At 39.5% G+C, this 17,525-nt stretch overlaps 1 protein-coding gene across 5 annotated transcripts in view; it reads left to right on the top strand.

The window, feature by feature from the left end:
* MLLT6 (MLLT6, PHD finger containing) overlaps positions 1-17,525 on the top strand; it is a 165,489-nt gene that overhangs the window by 58,026 nt on the left and 89,938 nt on the right. For all 5 annotated transcript variants that reach the window (XM_070729837.1, XM_070729838.1, XM_070729840.1 and 2 more), the window contains exon 7: positions 1,625-1,735. In XM_070729837.1, the coding sequence (XP_070585938.1) occupies positions 1,625-1,735 (111 nt within the window). The remainder of the gene's footprint in view (positions 1-1,624; positions 1,736-17,525) is intronic.

Here is a 17,525-nt window from a genome sequence, read left to right as displayed (position 1 = left end):
TGCAACCCACCACTGGATCATGTCCTTAAAGACAAACCTCTCTCTTGTTCTGCTTCTCAGAATCTGTCTCTGAGGGTAACCATTACATTATCCTAATTAATAACTTCCTAAATTTAACTTCCTAGATTTTTTTTACTATGAAAACTAGTTAGCTGTATAATAAAGTAGAAGTTCCCATGTTCATTAGTGGCATCTCTAAGCCGTTTTATACCTGAAATTCAAGAGTGCTGTTCCCAATTACTGTCAATGATACACTAGCACAATAAGTCAGCATAGTATTAAGTATTGGATACCGTGTTTCTCCGAAAGTAAGACAGTGTCTTACTTTCTTTTTACCCCCAAAAGCCCCACTACGTCTTACTTTCGGGGTATGTCTTACATTGGAAAAAAATGGAAAGGGTCGCGTTCCCGAAGGCATCTCCCCAGAGTCCAGAAGGGCAGCCGCGGGACAGGAGCCTCGTGAGCCCTTTTCCAAGTTCAACCTCAGGGCTCCAAGCGGCGTGCACGTGTGGAGCCGCAGACGCGTGTTGGGGAAGCGTGTGTCTGGAGGGGAGGAGCCGCTCTGCGCAGTTGGGCAGCCCCACCTGCCTGCCGGAAAGGAGGCGGGCGAAGGAGGGCGCAGCTCCGGCCGCTCGCCTCGGAGCCGGTCGGCCTCGCTGGCCGCTTGCAGCCGAGCCTCGGCAGGACTCGGTTGCTGGGACGAGCGCCTTCGCTGCAAGCCGCCGCCCGCTCGGCTCGCTTCGGACCAGCGCCGTCCTTCGCTTTGCCAAGCCGGGGAAGAGGCGGTGGCGCCGCGGCGAGACGAAGGCGAGGGGTGCGCGGGGAGCTTGGAAGCGACGTCATCGGGCTCCCCCCCCCCGGCAATACCCCCGTGTTTCCCCGAAAGTAAGACATATGTCTTACTTTCGGGGTACGGCTTATATTAGCCAACCCCCCTGAAACCCCCGATACGTCTTACAATCGGGGGTGTCTTACTATCGGGGAAACAGGGTAGTACAGTATAATTAAACGTGCCAGTGTTGAGGAGTGACCTATGTTTCTCATTAGAATGTTCTTTCAATAAACAATTGAAGTTTAGGATTAAGATATAACAGTCCTGGAGGAATACACAACTGTTCCTGACCAAGTTATGATTTTCTCTTACATGATGAAAAGACAACAGTAGTAGCAGTAGTTTCATTGCTGATAAAATATAGTTAATATTGGACAAGAGGATATTGGGGGGGGGGGGTTGAATTTTATGCTGTAACAGATTACTATTAAACAGCAACTGCTTCAAAGATCTGTGTTTTCGCACATTATTTGTTTTTGAGGCAATCAAAAAGATTGGTATGAGTCATTTCTATTAAGCTTTAGGGCTGACCAGTGTTTAGGCCAGATTGGATCTTTTACTTTAAAGATTAAGCCATGGATTCAAAAATTATCTCTGGCTCCATCTCCAGCTTGAAGCTTGCTTGACATAAAATGATAGTGGAAACATCTAGGAGGAAGAGGGTATTATAAATTATAAAAACCCAACTGCTATTGGTAGAAGAAGCCTATTAGTTTTTCCTGTTTGCTTTTACTTTTCTCTTTTATTTCCATCTGATCCAAAATCTTATCGCTAATTCCCACTTGCCTCCAGACGACGACATCACGGCATTTTGGAGGTGGTTCTTTTATTGGAGGAAGGAAGAGTCGGTCAGCGTCCCCTACACAAGAGAAGCATGTGTCTCATCATGAGAAACCAAAGAAGGTAAGAGAGAAGAATTCAAATAAAAAATTAAAATACAAAGAGGCACACATCAAAGGTTGAGAGCAAATGCATATATTATTCCATGGAATATGTATTTTGCCTTTCTAATACCAAAGCAGATTAAATCAAATAGATAAACTTTACCTAATTATGGTATACTGTATTCTTGCTTTTCTACTTTATCTGTCCGAGTTAGTATTGGTTGAATAATTCAACATCTGGAAAATATTATTTCCTGAAATAATTAGATACTTCCAGGTAACGATGAAGCAAAAACATTATTTGCTGAAATAATTAGATTCTTCCAGGTAACAATGAAGACAACATTTGGTTAATTTGTACCACTTCTCAGAAACTCAGTTACACATTCAGTAACTAGCTAAGGGCAAAAGCTTTACCAACTCAGGAAGATTTATGACGTGTTCTATTGTACCAATAAAGGAGAACATTTGTGGCTTGGGGTTGTCAGGAGAGGTCTTTGGTGCTCTCTGACCTTGCTTTTTTCTTTCAGATGTTTCATTAGCCTAACTAGGTAATATCAGTGCTAGTGACTAGCACTGATCATATTACCTAGTTAGGATAATGAAATCTCTACAGGAAAATAAGCAGGTTCAGAGAGTACCAAGGGCTCTTCATTGGTCTATTGTGGCCAAGAGAGAAGTCGTAAATATGCAGAAGATCCAGTTAATTACAAACTGCAGAAATCCATCTCTATCTTCATATAAGTTTTGCCTTCAAGGTTTCAATCCATGCTTAAATCTGCTCTTATAAGTACAGGGGAATAGAATCCACCTTAATTTTTATGTCCCTCTCTTAGTACCTCTGAGCCACTTTGAGGAGCCTAGTGAAATAAATGCATTATATGACTGTATGTATGTTTTTTATATTGGGGTTCCTTGCTTTTAGATTTTTAAATGTATAATTGTTATCTTAGATTTTAATTATTAGATTTGTCAATATACAGTATATTGTTTTTGTCACTGTTGTGAGCCGCCCCAAGTCTGCAGAGAGGGGCGGCATACAAATCTAATAAATAATAATAAGAAATAGGTTTTGTCACTTTAATCGCTTTTTATGAACTATATTATAATACCTTTATAATTTTTATAAATTACCGGTATATTATAATATTATAAATGTGTGTATAAGTTGTCAGTGATACAGTTTTCAAAAAATGATGGTACTAGGAAGAAAGATATTCCTACTAGAGATGGCACTGTTATCAGTCTCACTGATTTTCCATTGGCACAGCTTTTTCCCACCAGTCACCCTTCAGAAATAATGTAATTGAAACCTAGGAATTCTCAGTCAGCATGGCTATCTGCCATGTTGTTAGGAATGTTAAGAGATGTAACCCACATCTGGAAGGCGCCAGTTAAGGGAAACTGGAGTACTGCAACTGGCAGATTACATCTGAAACTATTTTGCTGCAATAGACAACGGAAATTGCTTTTTATAAGGACTTGAAAAAAATGGAACAACATGGGAACAGAGACATTTTGGATGAATGAATGAATGAATGAATGAATGAATGAATGAATGAATGAATGAATGAATGAATAGAATTATCTTTTCCTTTTTTTAATGAAATCAGCTGTAAAAAAGAATTTAACTGAACACATCTACTGCAACGTAAACTCTGTTGAATTGATTGAGGTTTATTTCTGGATGGAAGAAGTGAAAAAAAATTGGATGGAGAAAGAATTCTAGAATTTGACTTAATTTTGAACTTTATATCTTCAGTGTCTTGGGTTTAGGAAAGGAAAGCATTCCCATATATTTTTTCCTGTTATATTTTTAATGAGTAAGAGTCAAATGTTGCTGTACAACAATTCAAACTGCACAGTAAAAAAAATCCAATTATAATAACCTGATTTGTTGTGCATCAACTATGGTATGGGCAGATTGTACTCAGAATTGGAGCAAGCTATTTTTAATCCTAGGAGTTAAAATTCAAGAAGAAATATTAAAGACAACTACAGTACTGTATATGCAAAATGCTTTTATAATAGCTCTTCATTTGCTTTTACCACTGCCACCCTCCCTCCTTCCTTCAAAAAAAGTTGGAATTAAAATTTCCAAGTAAGTGGATATGATTTATGCTTGTTCCTTTTTGTAAAATTAATATTTATCTGGAACAATATTATGACCAGTTTCCAGGCCTTTGCAACACAGACTGAGGATTCATGTTTTATCTTGTCAATATGCTTAATCCATTTTAGAAGTCAAACTCATATGTATAAAAACAGACTACACTTGAATGCTACTTCTGCGAAATGTGGAAAGTTTTTTTGTCATTAGAAAGTGCTGTTTGTAGATAGCCTGTCCAATTTCCTTGCAATGCAGGCTCTGGCGCTCTCCTAAATTCATCTGCTGCCAGGGAAAGCAATGGAAACTGGAAAGGAAAACGAGAGACAAGAGGAAACTTGGCTTGGTAAATGTAGTAATGGAACAAAGTACTTAATATGACACCAGACAAAAACAAAGCAGAAGGATGAGCAGGATGGTAGGCAACTTGGGGTGGGGTGGGGGAATAGACAACGCTGATAAGCTACAGAAGGGCTATATTCAAATTAGAAGGAAAAACATGGATAGTAAAATCAGGGTCTAGATATTTGTATTTTATTCTTCTTGAACTATCCCTTGTTCTTTCATTCCTCTATTGCAAAAATGTAGAGTACAATTTGATAATGCACAACAAGAAAGACAAAAAGGGTACGGTAGACCGTTGGATTGTAGAAGGAATCACTAATATTTTATCTTCTGTTTCAGAGTTGTCAAACTCACGTCGTCACATGACATATCGCGACTTCCCCCCCTTTGCCAAACTGGGCATGGGCATGGCCAATGCATGATGAATCTGGCCCGCGGGCCGTGAGTTTGACAGCCCTGTTCTGTTTCAACAGAAAATATAAAAATATATGTCCATTGTCCTGATTATATTCCCATAGAAAAAACCCAATCAAATGGGATCATATCAAGCAATATCTTGTATATCTCTGATGATGTCTTTAGGGTCCTGAAAGGATCTGCCGTTGGTACATACCCTTGCATATACCGAGATACCTCATCTTACAAACGCCTCGTCATACAAACTTTTCGAGATACAAACCCGGGGTTTAAGATTTTTTTGCCTCTTCTTACAAACTATTTTCACCTTACAAACCCACCGCCGCCGCTGGGATTCCCCGCCTCCGGACTTCAATTGCCAGCGAAGCACTTGTTTTTGCGCTGCTGGGATTTCCCTGAGGCTCCCCTCCATGGGAAATCCCACCTCCGCATTTCCGTGTTTTTGTGATGCTACAGGGGAATCCCAGCAAGAAAATACCAGCAACGCAAAAACGGGCACTTCGCTGGCTACGGAAGTCCGGAGGTGGGGTTTCCTAGCGAGGGGAGCCTCAGTGAAATCGCAGCATCGCAAAAACACAGAGGTCCGGAAGTGGGGTTTTGAGGACTTCAGTATTTTTGCAATGCTGCAATTTCGTTGAGGCTCCCCTCGCTGGAAACCTTACCTCCAGACTTCCGTTGCCAGTGAAGCGCTCGTTTTTGCGATGCTGGGATTCCCTTACTGGGCCCTGCAACATCGCAATAACTCAGAAGTCCGGAGGTGGGGTTTCCCATGGAGGGGAGCCTCAGGGGAATCCCAGCAGTGCAAAAATGGGCGCTTCGGCTGGCAAAAGGGGTGAGTTTTGGGCTTGCACGCATTAATCACTTTTCCATTGATTCCTATGGGAAACATTGTTTTGTCTTACAAACCTTTCACCTTAAGAACCTCGTCCCGGAACCAATTAAGTTTGTAAGACAAGGTATCACTGTACTACTGTCCTTGACTGAATTCACCACATAAACAATATTATGTTTAAACATGATTTACTAAAAACTACTACAGGTAGTCCTTGACTTATAACAGTTCATTTAGGGATTGTTCAAAGTTACAGCAGCACTGAAAAAGTGACTTAGGACAATTTTTGACACTTATGACCATTAGAGCATACCTATGGTCACATGATCAAAATTCAGTTGCTTGGCAACTGGTTCATATTTATGATGGTTGCAATGTCCTGGAGTCATGTGATCAGCTTTTGCGACTTTTAGACAAGTAAATGGGGAAGGTGGATTCACTTAACAACCATGTTCCTAACTTAACAAATGCAATGATTCACAAAAGATTTTGGAAAGAAATTCAGCACTACATTGAGAAGATATTGAAAAGGACTATTGAATTAAAACCAGATATTTTTGTTGGGAATTTTACCAGATAATTTCAATAGAGATGAAATTTACTTAATTGTGCATATAGTAACAGCACCTGTTTACGCACAAAATTAGAAATTGAATAGGATACCAACAGAAAGAGAAATAATAAGGAAGATTATGAACTGTGCTGACTTACTTTAAGACTTAAAGATAAAGAAGATTCAGAATATTATAGAATTTGGGGGAAATTTTATGAATGGATGGAAGTTAAAAATACTTAAGTATTATGAATATTTTTTTTCCTTTTTTCAAAAACGGTAACAGATTGGAAAATAGCGGGTAGACCCCCTGATGAAAAAAAAGGAAATAGTGGCAGCACTAGTTGCTAATGTAACACAAATCTAACATAGTTCACATTTTTATATGATTTTACATGGAAAAACTATTTCTATTAGGGAATTAGCTAAATGTCGGAGTGAGGAAGATTTTTTTTCTTTTCTCTTTCCCTTTCTACATAAATAATGATGAATGTGGAATTTATGGAATGTTAGATATTAAAGATATATTTGGGAGTTTTGTTTCTTTTTCTTTATTTTTGTTTTTAAAGTTTAGTACTACTTATAATGCTGGAGAGATGGAGTTATGGGAGGGGAGGGAGAAGGTAGAAAGTAAAGAAACTCCTTAAAGCACATTAATGATATGGAAATTTGGCATATGTATCTGGTTTGATATTGGTATTGTGTTTTGTTATTTGCATTTGTTTTATCTTAAGGTGGAGGGAAAAAAATAAACCCAACAAATACAACGATTCACTTAACAACTGTGGTAAGGAATCTGTAAAATAGAGAAAGCCTCACTTAACAAAAGTTTCAGTTAATAACATAAATTTGAGGCTCAGTTGTGGTCATAACTCAGTTATGGTCATGACTTGATGACTATCTGTACTGATTGGATTTGCAAAATATACTTGGTTTATTTAGAAGCTATACAATGGCTGTGTTCATACAACACTGTAAAGCTAAACCATTCCCTTGGTGCTGGAAATTGAAATGTGGATATCGTTTCTCATAATTCTCAGCATGTCCTATAGACTGGGGATTCTACAGAACATGACCAGGTAGATCTAAGCTTTATGTCCTATGTTCAGCAACAATGCATCCTATTTTCAGGTACAGATAATTCTCATTTAATGAATATAATCAGGACTGGCAACTCAGTTTCTAACTGATGTGTTCATTGAGTGAGACATCAGTCACTGCAACAGACTTAAGATCTCATTTCTGCTGCAATTGTTAAGTTAGATATCATGTGATTGCAGCTTGTGATTTTACATTGATTCTATTTACCAGGAGCCAGTTGTGATGCACGTCAAATGGCAATCATGCAAGGACCAGTCATAAAAGTTACTTTGCCAGGACTATCATAACTTCAAATGGTTGCTAAACAAGGCTATCATTAAGCAACAATTACCTGTACTGAACAGGCTATTACATTTGCAATAAATTATTATTATTGTTGTTGTTATTGTTGTTATTAGTATTACTACTACTATTAGTATTAGTACTACTACTACTACTATTAGTATTACTTATATTAAATTTATTTGCTTCCCATGTCACAATTTGAGGCAACTTTGGTGGGTTTATCATGTTTTTGTTTCCCTTTCCAATGGTGTCTCATCTGAACAATTGATGAGCCCATAAGCTGCCTTCTCTACAAGTATAGATAGCAGCCCTTTCTGCAAAACAATGTATGTATCAATTAAATTCACCCTCCCCTCACATTTTTGGCAAGTCAAGCAATTGTAAGAAAGAACACTGAATGTAGTGCAGCATTCCTCTTTCACTATGTTTATGAGTAACTGATAGTCCATATCCAAACTTCTCTGATATAGGAAATAAAATATGTTTTAATTCTCCTGACTGGCAGCATCAAAGCTTTCATTTGGCTTAACTAATAATTCATTTTACATTTCCTACTGCATTGCTTATACATTAATTGACAGAATTGGCCAAGGCAATATTATCAAGTAGCTGGGCCAACTTTCGTCACTTTGAAAATACAGAAGTTTTGAAGTTACTCAGATTTTTTAAAACCCTAAAACTATAAAAAGTACAAAAAGCTATTTCTGAAATCTAAAACAGAGAACATAAGTAGGCTCATCTTTTAAAAATGTTTTTAGATGTTATCTTCTTTTTATTTCTGCAATATCAGACAGAATTAAAGGGATTAAAATGTTCAGTATTGTGTTTTTCTTGCTATATCTTGAAAATACACCCGAAATATATTTTTCCATTTCATCCTTATTTTCCAAAATCAGCAAACTTCAACAAAGTAGATAATATGAAGTTCACAATCTGCAATGAGAGATTGAAGGATCAAAGACACCAAATTAGCATATGAAGGAAGAGAGTTTCATTCTAGCTCTCTTTCGGAATTTCCAATTTTCTTCCATCTTCATTGGATCCTCTATTCATACACTTCCTGTTTCACTGAGATCACATTGTGCATGTGTGTGTGTGTGTCTCGTATCAAAAACTATATATCTCTTTGAAAGCCAGTTTGGTGTAAACGGGTTTCAGAGGTTAAGGTGGAATAAAACTTGGTTGCAGTGATCACCTATGTTTGTGGTTAGATGTAAAACCTGATTGTGAGCAATCCTGTACTACAACCAAAGAATTGGATTTCAGAAAAACAAATTTCAATAAAATGGGGAAATATTTAAATAATGAATTACAAAGAGCAGGGATAAAACGGCAGGAGCAAGGGCCCAGTGGACTGTATTAAAAAAGGCCACCTTAAAAGCCCCTGGACTGTATGTAAGGCAAATAACTAAAGGTAAAAGGAAGAAGAAACTGCTATGGTTTAGTAATGATGTAAGGCAGCGGTCCCCAAACTACGGCCCGCGGGACGCATGTGGCCTGCTGAGGCCATTTATCCAGCCCGCAGCAGTGCACGAGATATTACATACGCACACACGCAGCCTTTTCCAAGGCTGCGCAATGGAGTCGGGCGTTGGAGTTGGGGGCAGGGAGTGACGAAAGTGTGGAGGCCGGCATTTTTTTTTATTTTGAATGTTCCCATTTTCTTCTCCTGCTCCAATCCATTCAAATCCATTCCAGTCCGCATCTTTGGCACTACCTTTCTCGCCATCCACTCTCACTGGCCAGCTCAGTTGTAGCCTGCTTGTAGCCTGGGGCTCCTGTCTCAAACGTGAACGTCTGCAGCCAAACCACTGACCAACACCCACCGCTTACACTTGCCAGCGTTGGAGAATAGAATTCTTATTCTTGGCAGCCAGTTCGGGCTTTTCTTCTCTAGCTCCAATCCGTAGCATCGATAGCTCGGCACCGGCACATCCGTGGCGGCCAGGAGGGGGTACGGTTCCCTTTCCTTCTATGTCTACCGCCAGCGGCTGGCTCCGCGGGTTCCTCAGGCAGGGCAGCAGGAGTTGGGGACTTGCTCCACTTCGCCTCCTCCTCCTCCCCCAGGGCGGCGTTAAGAAAATTGCAGGATTTTTTTTATAGTACGACCCTCCAACAGTCTGAGGGACAGTGAACTGGCCTCCTGTGTAAAAAGTTTGGGGACCCCTGATGTAAGGTCTATAGTCAATGAAAAAAAGTCTGCCTATAGGAGGTATAAAGAGTCTGGAAGTATAGCTGACAGAGAGGTGTATAAAATGAGACAGAAGGAGACGAAACAGATAATATATGCTGCTAAAGCCTCAAAAGAGGAAGAAATTGCCAAATCTGTGAAGAAGGGGGATAAAACCTTTTTCAGATAAATTAGTGATAGGAAGAAGAAAAACTGCAGCATCACAAAGCTTAGTACTGGAGATAATACATACATTGGTGGGAATAAGGAGGTCGCTGACCATTTGAATAGCTACTTCTGTTCAGATATTCTCAGAAGGCAACTTACAATATAATACTATGGGTGGATATAGCATTGCTTCCAGCTGTAGGGATTCAACTCCAGTGATTTCAAGAGGCCCATGTCTTAAAAGAACTTGAATGATTAAAGACAAATAAGGCAATGGATCCAGATGGCATCCACCCCAGAGTTCTTAAAGAACTCAGGTATGTGATTGCTACCCCCCTGACTGATTTGTTTAACCAATCCCTTTTAACAGGAGATGTTCCTGACGATTGGAGAATGGCCAGTGTTGTGCCTATCTACAAGAAGGGCAGTAGAGAAGAAGTTAATAACTACAGGCCAGTTAGCTTGACATCAGTTATAGTTAAAATGGTGGAGACTCTACTCAAAAAGAGGATAAATAAGGACCTAAAAACCAATAAATAATAATTATTATTATTTATTAGATTTGTATGCCGCCCCTCTCCAATAAATAACTTATTGAACCCAAACCAGCATGGCTTAACTGAGAGCAAATCATGTCAGACTAATCTCATTGATTTCTTTGACTATGTCACAAAGGTGTTGGATGAAGGTGGTGCCGTGGATATTGCCTATCTGGACTTCAGCAAAGCCTTTGATACGGTTCCACATAAAGAGCTGATAGATAAGCTAGTGAAGATTGGACTTAATCCCTGGATAGTTCAGTGGATTTGCAGCTGGCTGAAGCATAGGCATCAGAGGTTTGTTTTTAATGGCAAGTATTCTGAGCAAAGCCTGGTTACAAGCGGTGTGCCACAAGGGTCTGTTCTGGGTCCTATTCTTTTTAATATATTTGTGAGTGACATAGGGTAGGGAAGGTTTGCCTATTTACCGATGACTCTAAAGTGTGCAATAGGGTTGATATTCCTAGAGATGTCCGTAATATGGCAAATGATTTAGCTTTACTAGATAAGTGGTCAAAGCAATGGAAATTGTAGTTTAATGTTCCCAAATGTAAAATAATGCACTTGGGCAAAAATAATCTTCAATCTGAGTATTGTATTGGCAGTTGTGTGCTAGCAAAACTTCAGAAGAGAATGATTTAGGACTATTGATATCTGACAATCTCAAAATGGGTGAACAGTGCAGTCAGGCGGTAGGGAAAGCAAGTAGAATGCTTGGCTGCGTAGCTAGAGGTATAACAAGCAGGAAGAGGGAGATTGTAATCCCGCTGTATAGAGCGCTGGTGAGACCACATTTGGAATACTGTGTTCAGTTCTGGAGACCTCACCTACAAAAAGATATTGATAAAATTGAACGGGTCCAAAGACGGGCTACAAAAATGGTGGAAGGTCTTAAGCATAAAACTTAAACTTATCAGGAAATACTTAATGAGCTCAATCTGTTTGGGGGACAGAAGGGAATGGGGGACATGATCGAAACATTTAAATATGTTAAAAGGTTAAATAAGGTTCAGGGGAGAGGTGTTTTTAATAGGAAAGTGAACACAAGAACAAGAGGTCACAATCTGAGGTTAGTTGGGGGAAAGATTAGAAGTAACATGAGAAAATATTATTTTACTGAAAGAGTAGTAGATGCTTGGAACAAACTTCCAGCAGACGTTGTTGGTAAATCCACAGTAACTGAATTTAAACATGCCTGGGATAAACATATATCCATCCTAAGATAAAATACAGGAAATATTATAAGGGCAGACTTTAGGGTCTGCCGACAATCTTCTATGTTTCTATGTAATGGTTAGGCACCAGTCTAGAACCAGTTCTTATCTTGCCATAGGCACAAAACCAGCTTGCTGATTCTGAGCCAGTCACCTTCTCTCAACCCTAAGAAGGAATAAGTGGCAAAATTGCACCCCCACAGCTGAGCAACGAGACCAGTCTGTCCATCAAAACCTTGCCTTAATAAAAAAATACTTTTATCTGCCAGTAAAGGAAAGGAGTTAGCCTAGTCTATGACCTGGGAGCAGGCACAGAAAAATATTCACACCCAATGTGGTTAGTAAAGCATCTCACTCCTATGGATCTTAAATATCAGACAGAATCCATTGGAAGTGCCTCAAATTTAAAATGGCAATTTAAAGCAGATTGCCTATTTTTTGTATTGCATTAAACAGCTTGATCCAGTAGCTAAACAAGCTACACATTGGCATCAATGAAATTCATGCTGTGAATAACTTTATTTTGCACAGACCTTAGGATAACTAAGTTAAATAACCAGTGGGCTCAATGCATAGGGTATGACAGCCCACCAGTTTTGATTATTGATGTAGCATCTTGAACAAGAAAAAAACCTCTAAGTTTGGAAGTTCTTTTTATTTTATTTATTTATTTATTCTTTGTCCAATACTGTATACAATACATATGGAATGAAATAGACATTAAGTAGTATATATAGGGATAGTAAGTAAAAAAGAAGAGGAGTGGATTAGAGGGAGAGAATATATAGGATATATGAGAAAAGGAAAGGTAATTGGACAGGGGACGTTAGGCACATCAGTGCACTTATGTACACCCCTTACTGGCCTCTTAGGAACCTGGAGAGGTCAATCGTGGAGAGTCTAAGGGAGAAATGTTGGGGGTTGGGAGTAGACACTATAGAGTCCGGTAATGAGTTACACGCGTCGACGACTCGATTGTTAAAGTCATATTTTTTACAGTCAAGTTTGGAGCGGTTAATATTAAGTTTGAATCTGTTGCATGCTCTTGTGTTGTTGCGGTTGAAGGTGAAGTAGTCGTTGACCGGAAGGACGTTGCATCTTTGTCCAGGTATCATCTACTCTGTGAATTCCTGATCGGTCTAAAGCAACCTTCACTTTTCTATACCTAAAATACCTACTATATAATGTTGCTGTGGGGTTTACAAAAAGTCAGAGGCATTTTTTTCTAGGGTCCCTTATCTGTACCAAGAAAACCGACCTATGTTTTGTGACTGAGCAGAATTGAAAGTTTAATTTCAGATAGTGCGCTGGAGGTTTAAAGAAAAAGGAGGGATATTTTTTGCACTTAGTAACATTATCACGGTGTTCTGAAATAATATTTAGCATTGAACCTTAATTAAAACCATTGTGTTCCAAAACAATATTCTAGCATTGAATCTTAATTAAAATTGTGCCCTGCAAATGATTCAGAGGTGCTCAGCTGCCTCCCCCCCTTCCTTGCGCAACCTTCGCCCACCCTCCACACACATTTTTTTCCTTGCTAGGCTATCATATTTCACCAAAACTGAGGGTGAGGGAGCCTGCGTTCAGATAAAGGCTTGTCCTTGTTTGCAGAAAAGGAAGGGCAGCCCATCAGGCAGGGCACACCAACGTATCTGATTGCCCAGTGCTGTCTGCTTTTCCTTCAGTGCCCAGACTTACAGGAAGAGTTGGGGACGGAAGGTGGGGGTAAGCCCTCGCTGGCATCTGAAGAGCTCCTATTTCACTCACCCTGACGTTGGAGATCTACAAGTTAGTATGTGCAACATGGGCACCGCCTTCCTGTGCTCCGATGAGCTCCTTTCCTCCTCCCCGTTGTTGCTTTGCTCCCCCCCCTTCTTCTCATTTAACTATCGCCTTTTTCTGTGCTTCCTCCAATGCCACCCAATCCTCAGCTGCTTGAAACTCCCAGCACTGAAGGATTTTTTTAAAAAAAGAGAGACTGAGACAGAAAGAGAGAGAGACTTCTTGTTGGTGAACTTTGGGCAGTGAGATGAACTTGGCAGCCCCAATGCGATTTGCAAATCCGGGCATTCCCAGGGCAATTTCTGCTGCAAAGGAGTGTGAAGCGTCGGGAAGGTAGGGGTGGCCTTTTATTTAAACACATGAAGCATGGCAGCACCCCTTCCTCCACTCAGATTTTCTAATTAATGACAATACGTGTTGTTGGGGGGAGGGAGAGAAGTTTAGCATAAGGCAGACAAAGACGGAAACAGGTTTGTAGTTTGTGTGGGTACCTGGGTGTCTACAGTGTATACTGAAGGGAAATGAAAGTTCTCAAGGAAAGGTAAACAGGTACTTAGAGCCAAAAGGGAAAACATGAGGTGGGGAATTCTGCTGGGTATATCAGAATGGCTGAGTTAATGTTTCATTTTATATTCTAAGATACTGCCACTAACATTCAAAGTGACAAGTCCATGAGTATTTTTATTCCTACAGAGAAGAAATCCATACTTTAAGCATGTCTGTACATGATTTTTAGTGTACATGATTTCACCTTTCATGCTCTGTTTGGCATTTAAGGAGAATTTAATATTGGCAAGAGGTTTATAGATGTGGGCCATGTATATAATAATTATATACAAGAATGATGTTACCCCGCCCCCATTTCCTCTGCCTCTAATAGGCCACACCCCCTAAAAAGCTAGTTCATATGTCTTCTTTTTTTGCATATCTATGATAGCAATAGCATTTAGACTTATATAGCACTGTATAGTGCTTTACAGACCTCTCGAAGTGGTTTACAGAGTCAGCATATTGCCCTCAACAATTTGAGGAATTTGGGATAATTAATCTGTGTTAAACTAGGAGATTAAAACTGTATCTGTTTAAAAGGACATTAGCAATAATATTAATGTGTACCTTTTAAAACTAAGCAGAAAAACCCAAAGTAGCAAAAAGCAACAACAGTGAAGCCAGAATATTTTATGTTAATATGAATTATAAATGAAGAACATTCTTCATTTGGCTGGTGTGTCTTTTATTGATATAAACAAATCTAATTTGATATTGCAGGTTTATGAATATTTACTGGGGCCAATGTCTACTGCATGTGGTAACCATCCAGTGCATAGATTTGAACTGGGTATGGTTTTCTGGAAATATTGGGAACCAGATATGTGACTATATTGTTTATAAAAATAACTCTATTTTTTCCCCTTTTAATTTTTTTTTTATTAAAAATCTGTGGGATTACAGCATCTCCTTGGTACCTGCCTGGCTTTTGCCTTGCTTGCTGTTGATCGTTTGTTCCTTTTATTTCCTTTTTGATTCTGCAAAGTAAATGCCAGCCTCCAACATATGTTTATTTCCTGCATATATTTACTCATCACATATGTACATAGGCATCATTAAAAATGGAAACAGTAAGAGCTACAATCTATGCTTTATTTTGAAATCTGTCTGTGTGCCTAAAGTGAAAGTAGAAGTCAAAATAAGGTTCTAGGACAGTAATGGCGAACCTATGTATATGTGCACCGGCCAGCTGATTTTCCGCTCACATAGAGGCTCTGGGAGGGAATTTTCAGCTTCCAGAGAGCCTCTGGGGTGATGTGGGAGGGCGTCTTTGTCCTACTCAGGCTCCAGGGAAATGCCTGGAGACTGGGGAGAGTGGAAAACGGGCCTACCTGTTTGGGAAATGGGCTGTTTCTGGCCTACAGAGGGCCTGGGAGGGGCAGGGGAGGCAATTCCCCCCCTCCCCCAGGCATTGAATTATGGGTGTGGGCATTCACGTGGGTGCGATAGTGTGTGTGCATGTGCTTTTGGCACCTGAGGGAAAAAAGGGTTCACCATCAATGTTCTAGGATAACAGGAACCATCCTGTTAAAGGTTAAAGGAAGGCACTCAACAGGCAACCATTTTGTGCGGGAACCACAACTTGTTCTCAAAATATCAGATCTAATCTCTATTACAAACGTCCTTACCTCAGGGGTAAGTTTTTAGAAGTAGATCCAGGTGGAACAGACTAAAAGGTGACATAGGTCACTATCGTCAAAGCCTCTTCCTCCACAAAAGAGTCCAAATGGCACAAAAACTTCCATCAAACTGTCCAGTAACTCTAAGTCTAATGCAGTCTCCAAGGCATGGACTTGCTTCTTCAGTGGCAAAGTGATTCCTTCAAAAATCCCTAGAGGAGCAAAAAAGAAAGCTAAATTTCTGAAGTAACTCAGCTTTGTTGAGATTGAACATAACCATTTTACCCCATCCAAGTTTTTACAGCCTCTCTGTATTGGATCAGCACTTTTCACCCACAATATTATTCTGTCCCAATGTGGAGATAAAATATCATTTATTTGTTTATTTATTTATTTATTTATTTATTTATTTATTCATTCATTCATTCATTCATTCATTCATTCATTCATTCATTCATTCATTTATTTGAGTTGGAAGGGATCTTGCAGGTCATCTAGTCCAGTGATTTTCAACCTTTTTTGATCCGCGGCACATTTTTTACATTTACAAAATCCTGAGGCACACCACCCACCAAAATGACACTCTAAGACACTCTCCTCTCTTTTTCCATCCCTGTCTCCTCCCCACCCTTGTGTGTGTGTGTGTATACACATTCTTGAACCATTTCCAAAAACAGGTGAGGGCTGGGTTTTTCTGTCTCTTATTCTTTGGGTGCTTTTTATCATATGCTTTAAATCAAGAGTCACTTCTCTCTCTCTTTTGTTTCTCTCTCTTTCCTCTCATTCTCTGTCTCAATCATTTTCTCGTTTCTCTTTTTTTTCCTCCCCTTTTTGCTCATTGCTCTCTCTCTCCCTTCCTCTCCTTTTCTCTCTCTCTCTTTCCTTCTCTCTCTTTCTCTCTTTCTTTCTCTCTCACTCTTGCTTTCTCTCTCTTTCTTTTCTTTCTCTCTCTTGCTTTCTCTCTTTCTCTCTCTCTTGCTTTCTTTCTCTCTCTTTCTCTCTCTTTTTCTTTCTCTCTTTCTCACTCTCACTCTCTCTCTCAGCAAAAAGTTGTGAGGCCGGAACCTGAGCTTCCTTCTTCGCGGCACACCTGACCATGTCTCGCGGCACACTAGTGTGCCACGGCACACTGGTTGAAAAACACTGATCTAGTCCAACCCCCTGCTGGTGCAGGAGACCCTACATCACACTAGTCCAATAGCAGTCTGGTATTTTCTTGAAGATCAAGAAAATCATCTCAAACTAACAAATGACTGCTTCCACAATTTCATTTAAATGTTAAATAGAAGAGAAGATAGAGAAGAACCTTGTAGCACTTCCCAGTGGAGAAGCCTTTAGACCAGCCAAACACTCATCCTTCTCCATCATCCACTAAGAAAAGAGCGGTAACACTACCCTGCAGGCAGTCAAGAATAACATGACTGATGGTCTTGTTGAATGCTGGGAAATCCAAGAGGATCAAGAAGGATGCTTTTTGTCTAACCAGATCACTTTCAGGTCATCTACTAGTGTAAAAATGTGGTTACATAACCGAACAGTGACTAAATAAAAAAACTCATAGGCACAGGGTTTCAACATAATCTGATATCTGTTCTTTCTTAAGCTCTACTACTGAGCATTTTCCAAAAATAAAAATTAGCAATGAATCATTCAGGAATTGACATATTTTAGAAATTGAAATTCACAGCAGCAAATCCTTATTTTAATCAGGGCACAGTTAGAAGGAAAACGGAAAGTCTTGCACAAGGGAATAGAAAAAGAAAAAATAATTGCTGATCCCCAAAGGCAAATTGGCTGCCTTACAAATGTAATTTGTCCAAATTTTATTTGGAAGTATCCTAAAGTCTTACAAAAAAGAATTAGCCCTTTCACACAGATTGGCATGGACAAGCATCTTTACCAAGTAGTTTAACCAATTAATTTGCTGGATCCTCAGCAGGTTTGAGAGTATTGTCTGATTTTTGCAAATTGCATTGCCCAAAGGAAATTTTTGGTATAATTTAATTAAGGCTTTAAAAAAAGTCATATCTGTAATCCCTTGCATGGAGAATGGATGTGAACAGTGGTCTCTTGTTCATCTTTTTTTAACCTAACATGGGTTTGTGTTTTCTAACAGTAAGACAGA

This window comes from Erythrolamprus reginae, chromosome Z, assembly GCF_031021105.1.
Source record: "Erythrolamprus reginae isolate rEryReg1 chromosome Z, rEryReg1.hap1, whole genome shotgun sequence".
NCBI classification, from domain to species: domain Eukaryota; kingdom Metazoa; phylum Chordata; class Lepidosauria; order Squamata; family Dipsadidae; genus Erythrolamprus; species Erythrolamprus reginae.
This window is presented reverse-complemented; position numbering and strand designations above follow the sequence as displayed.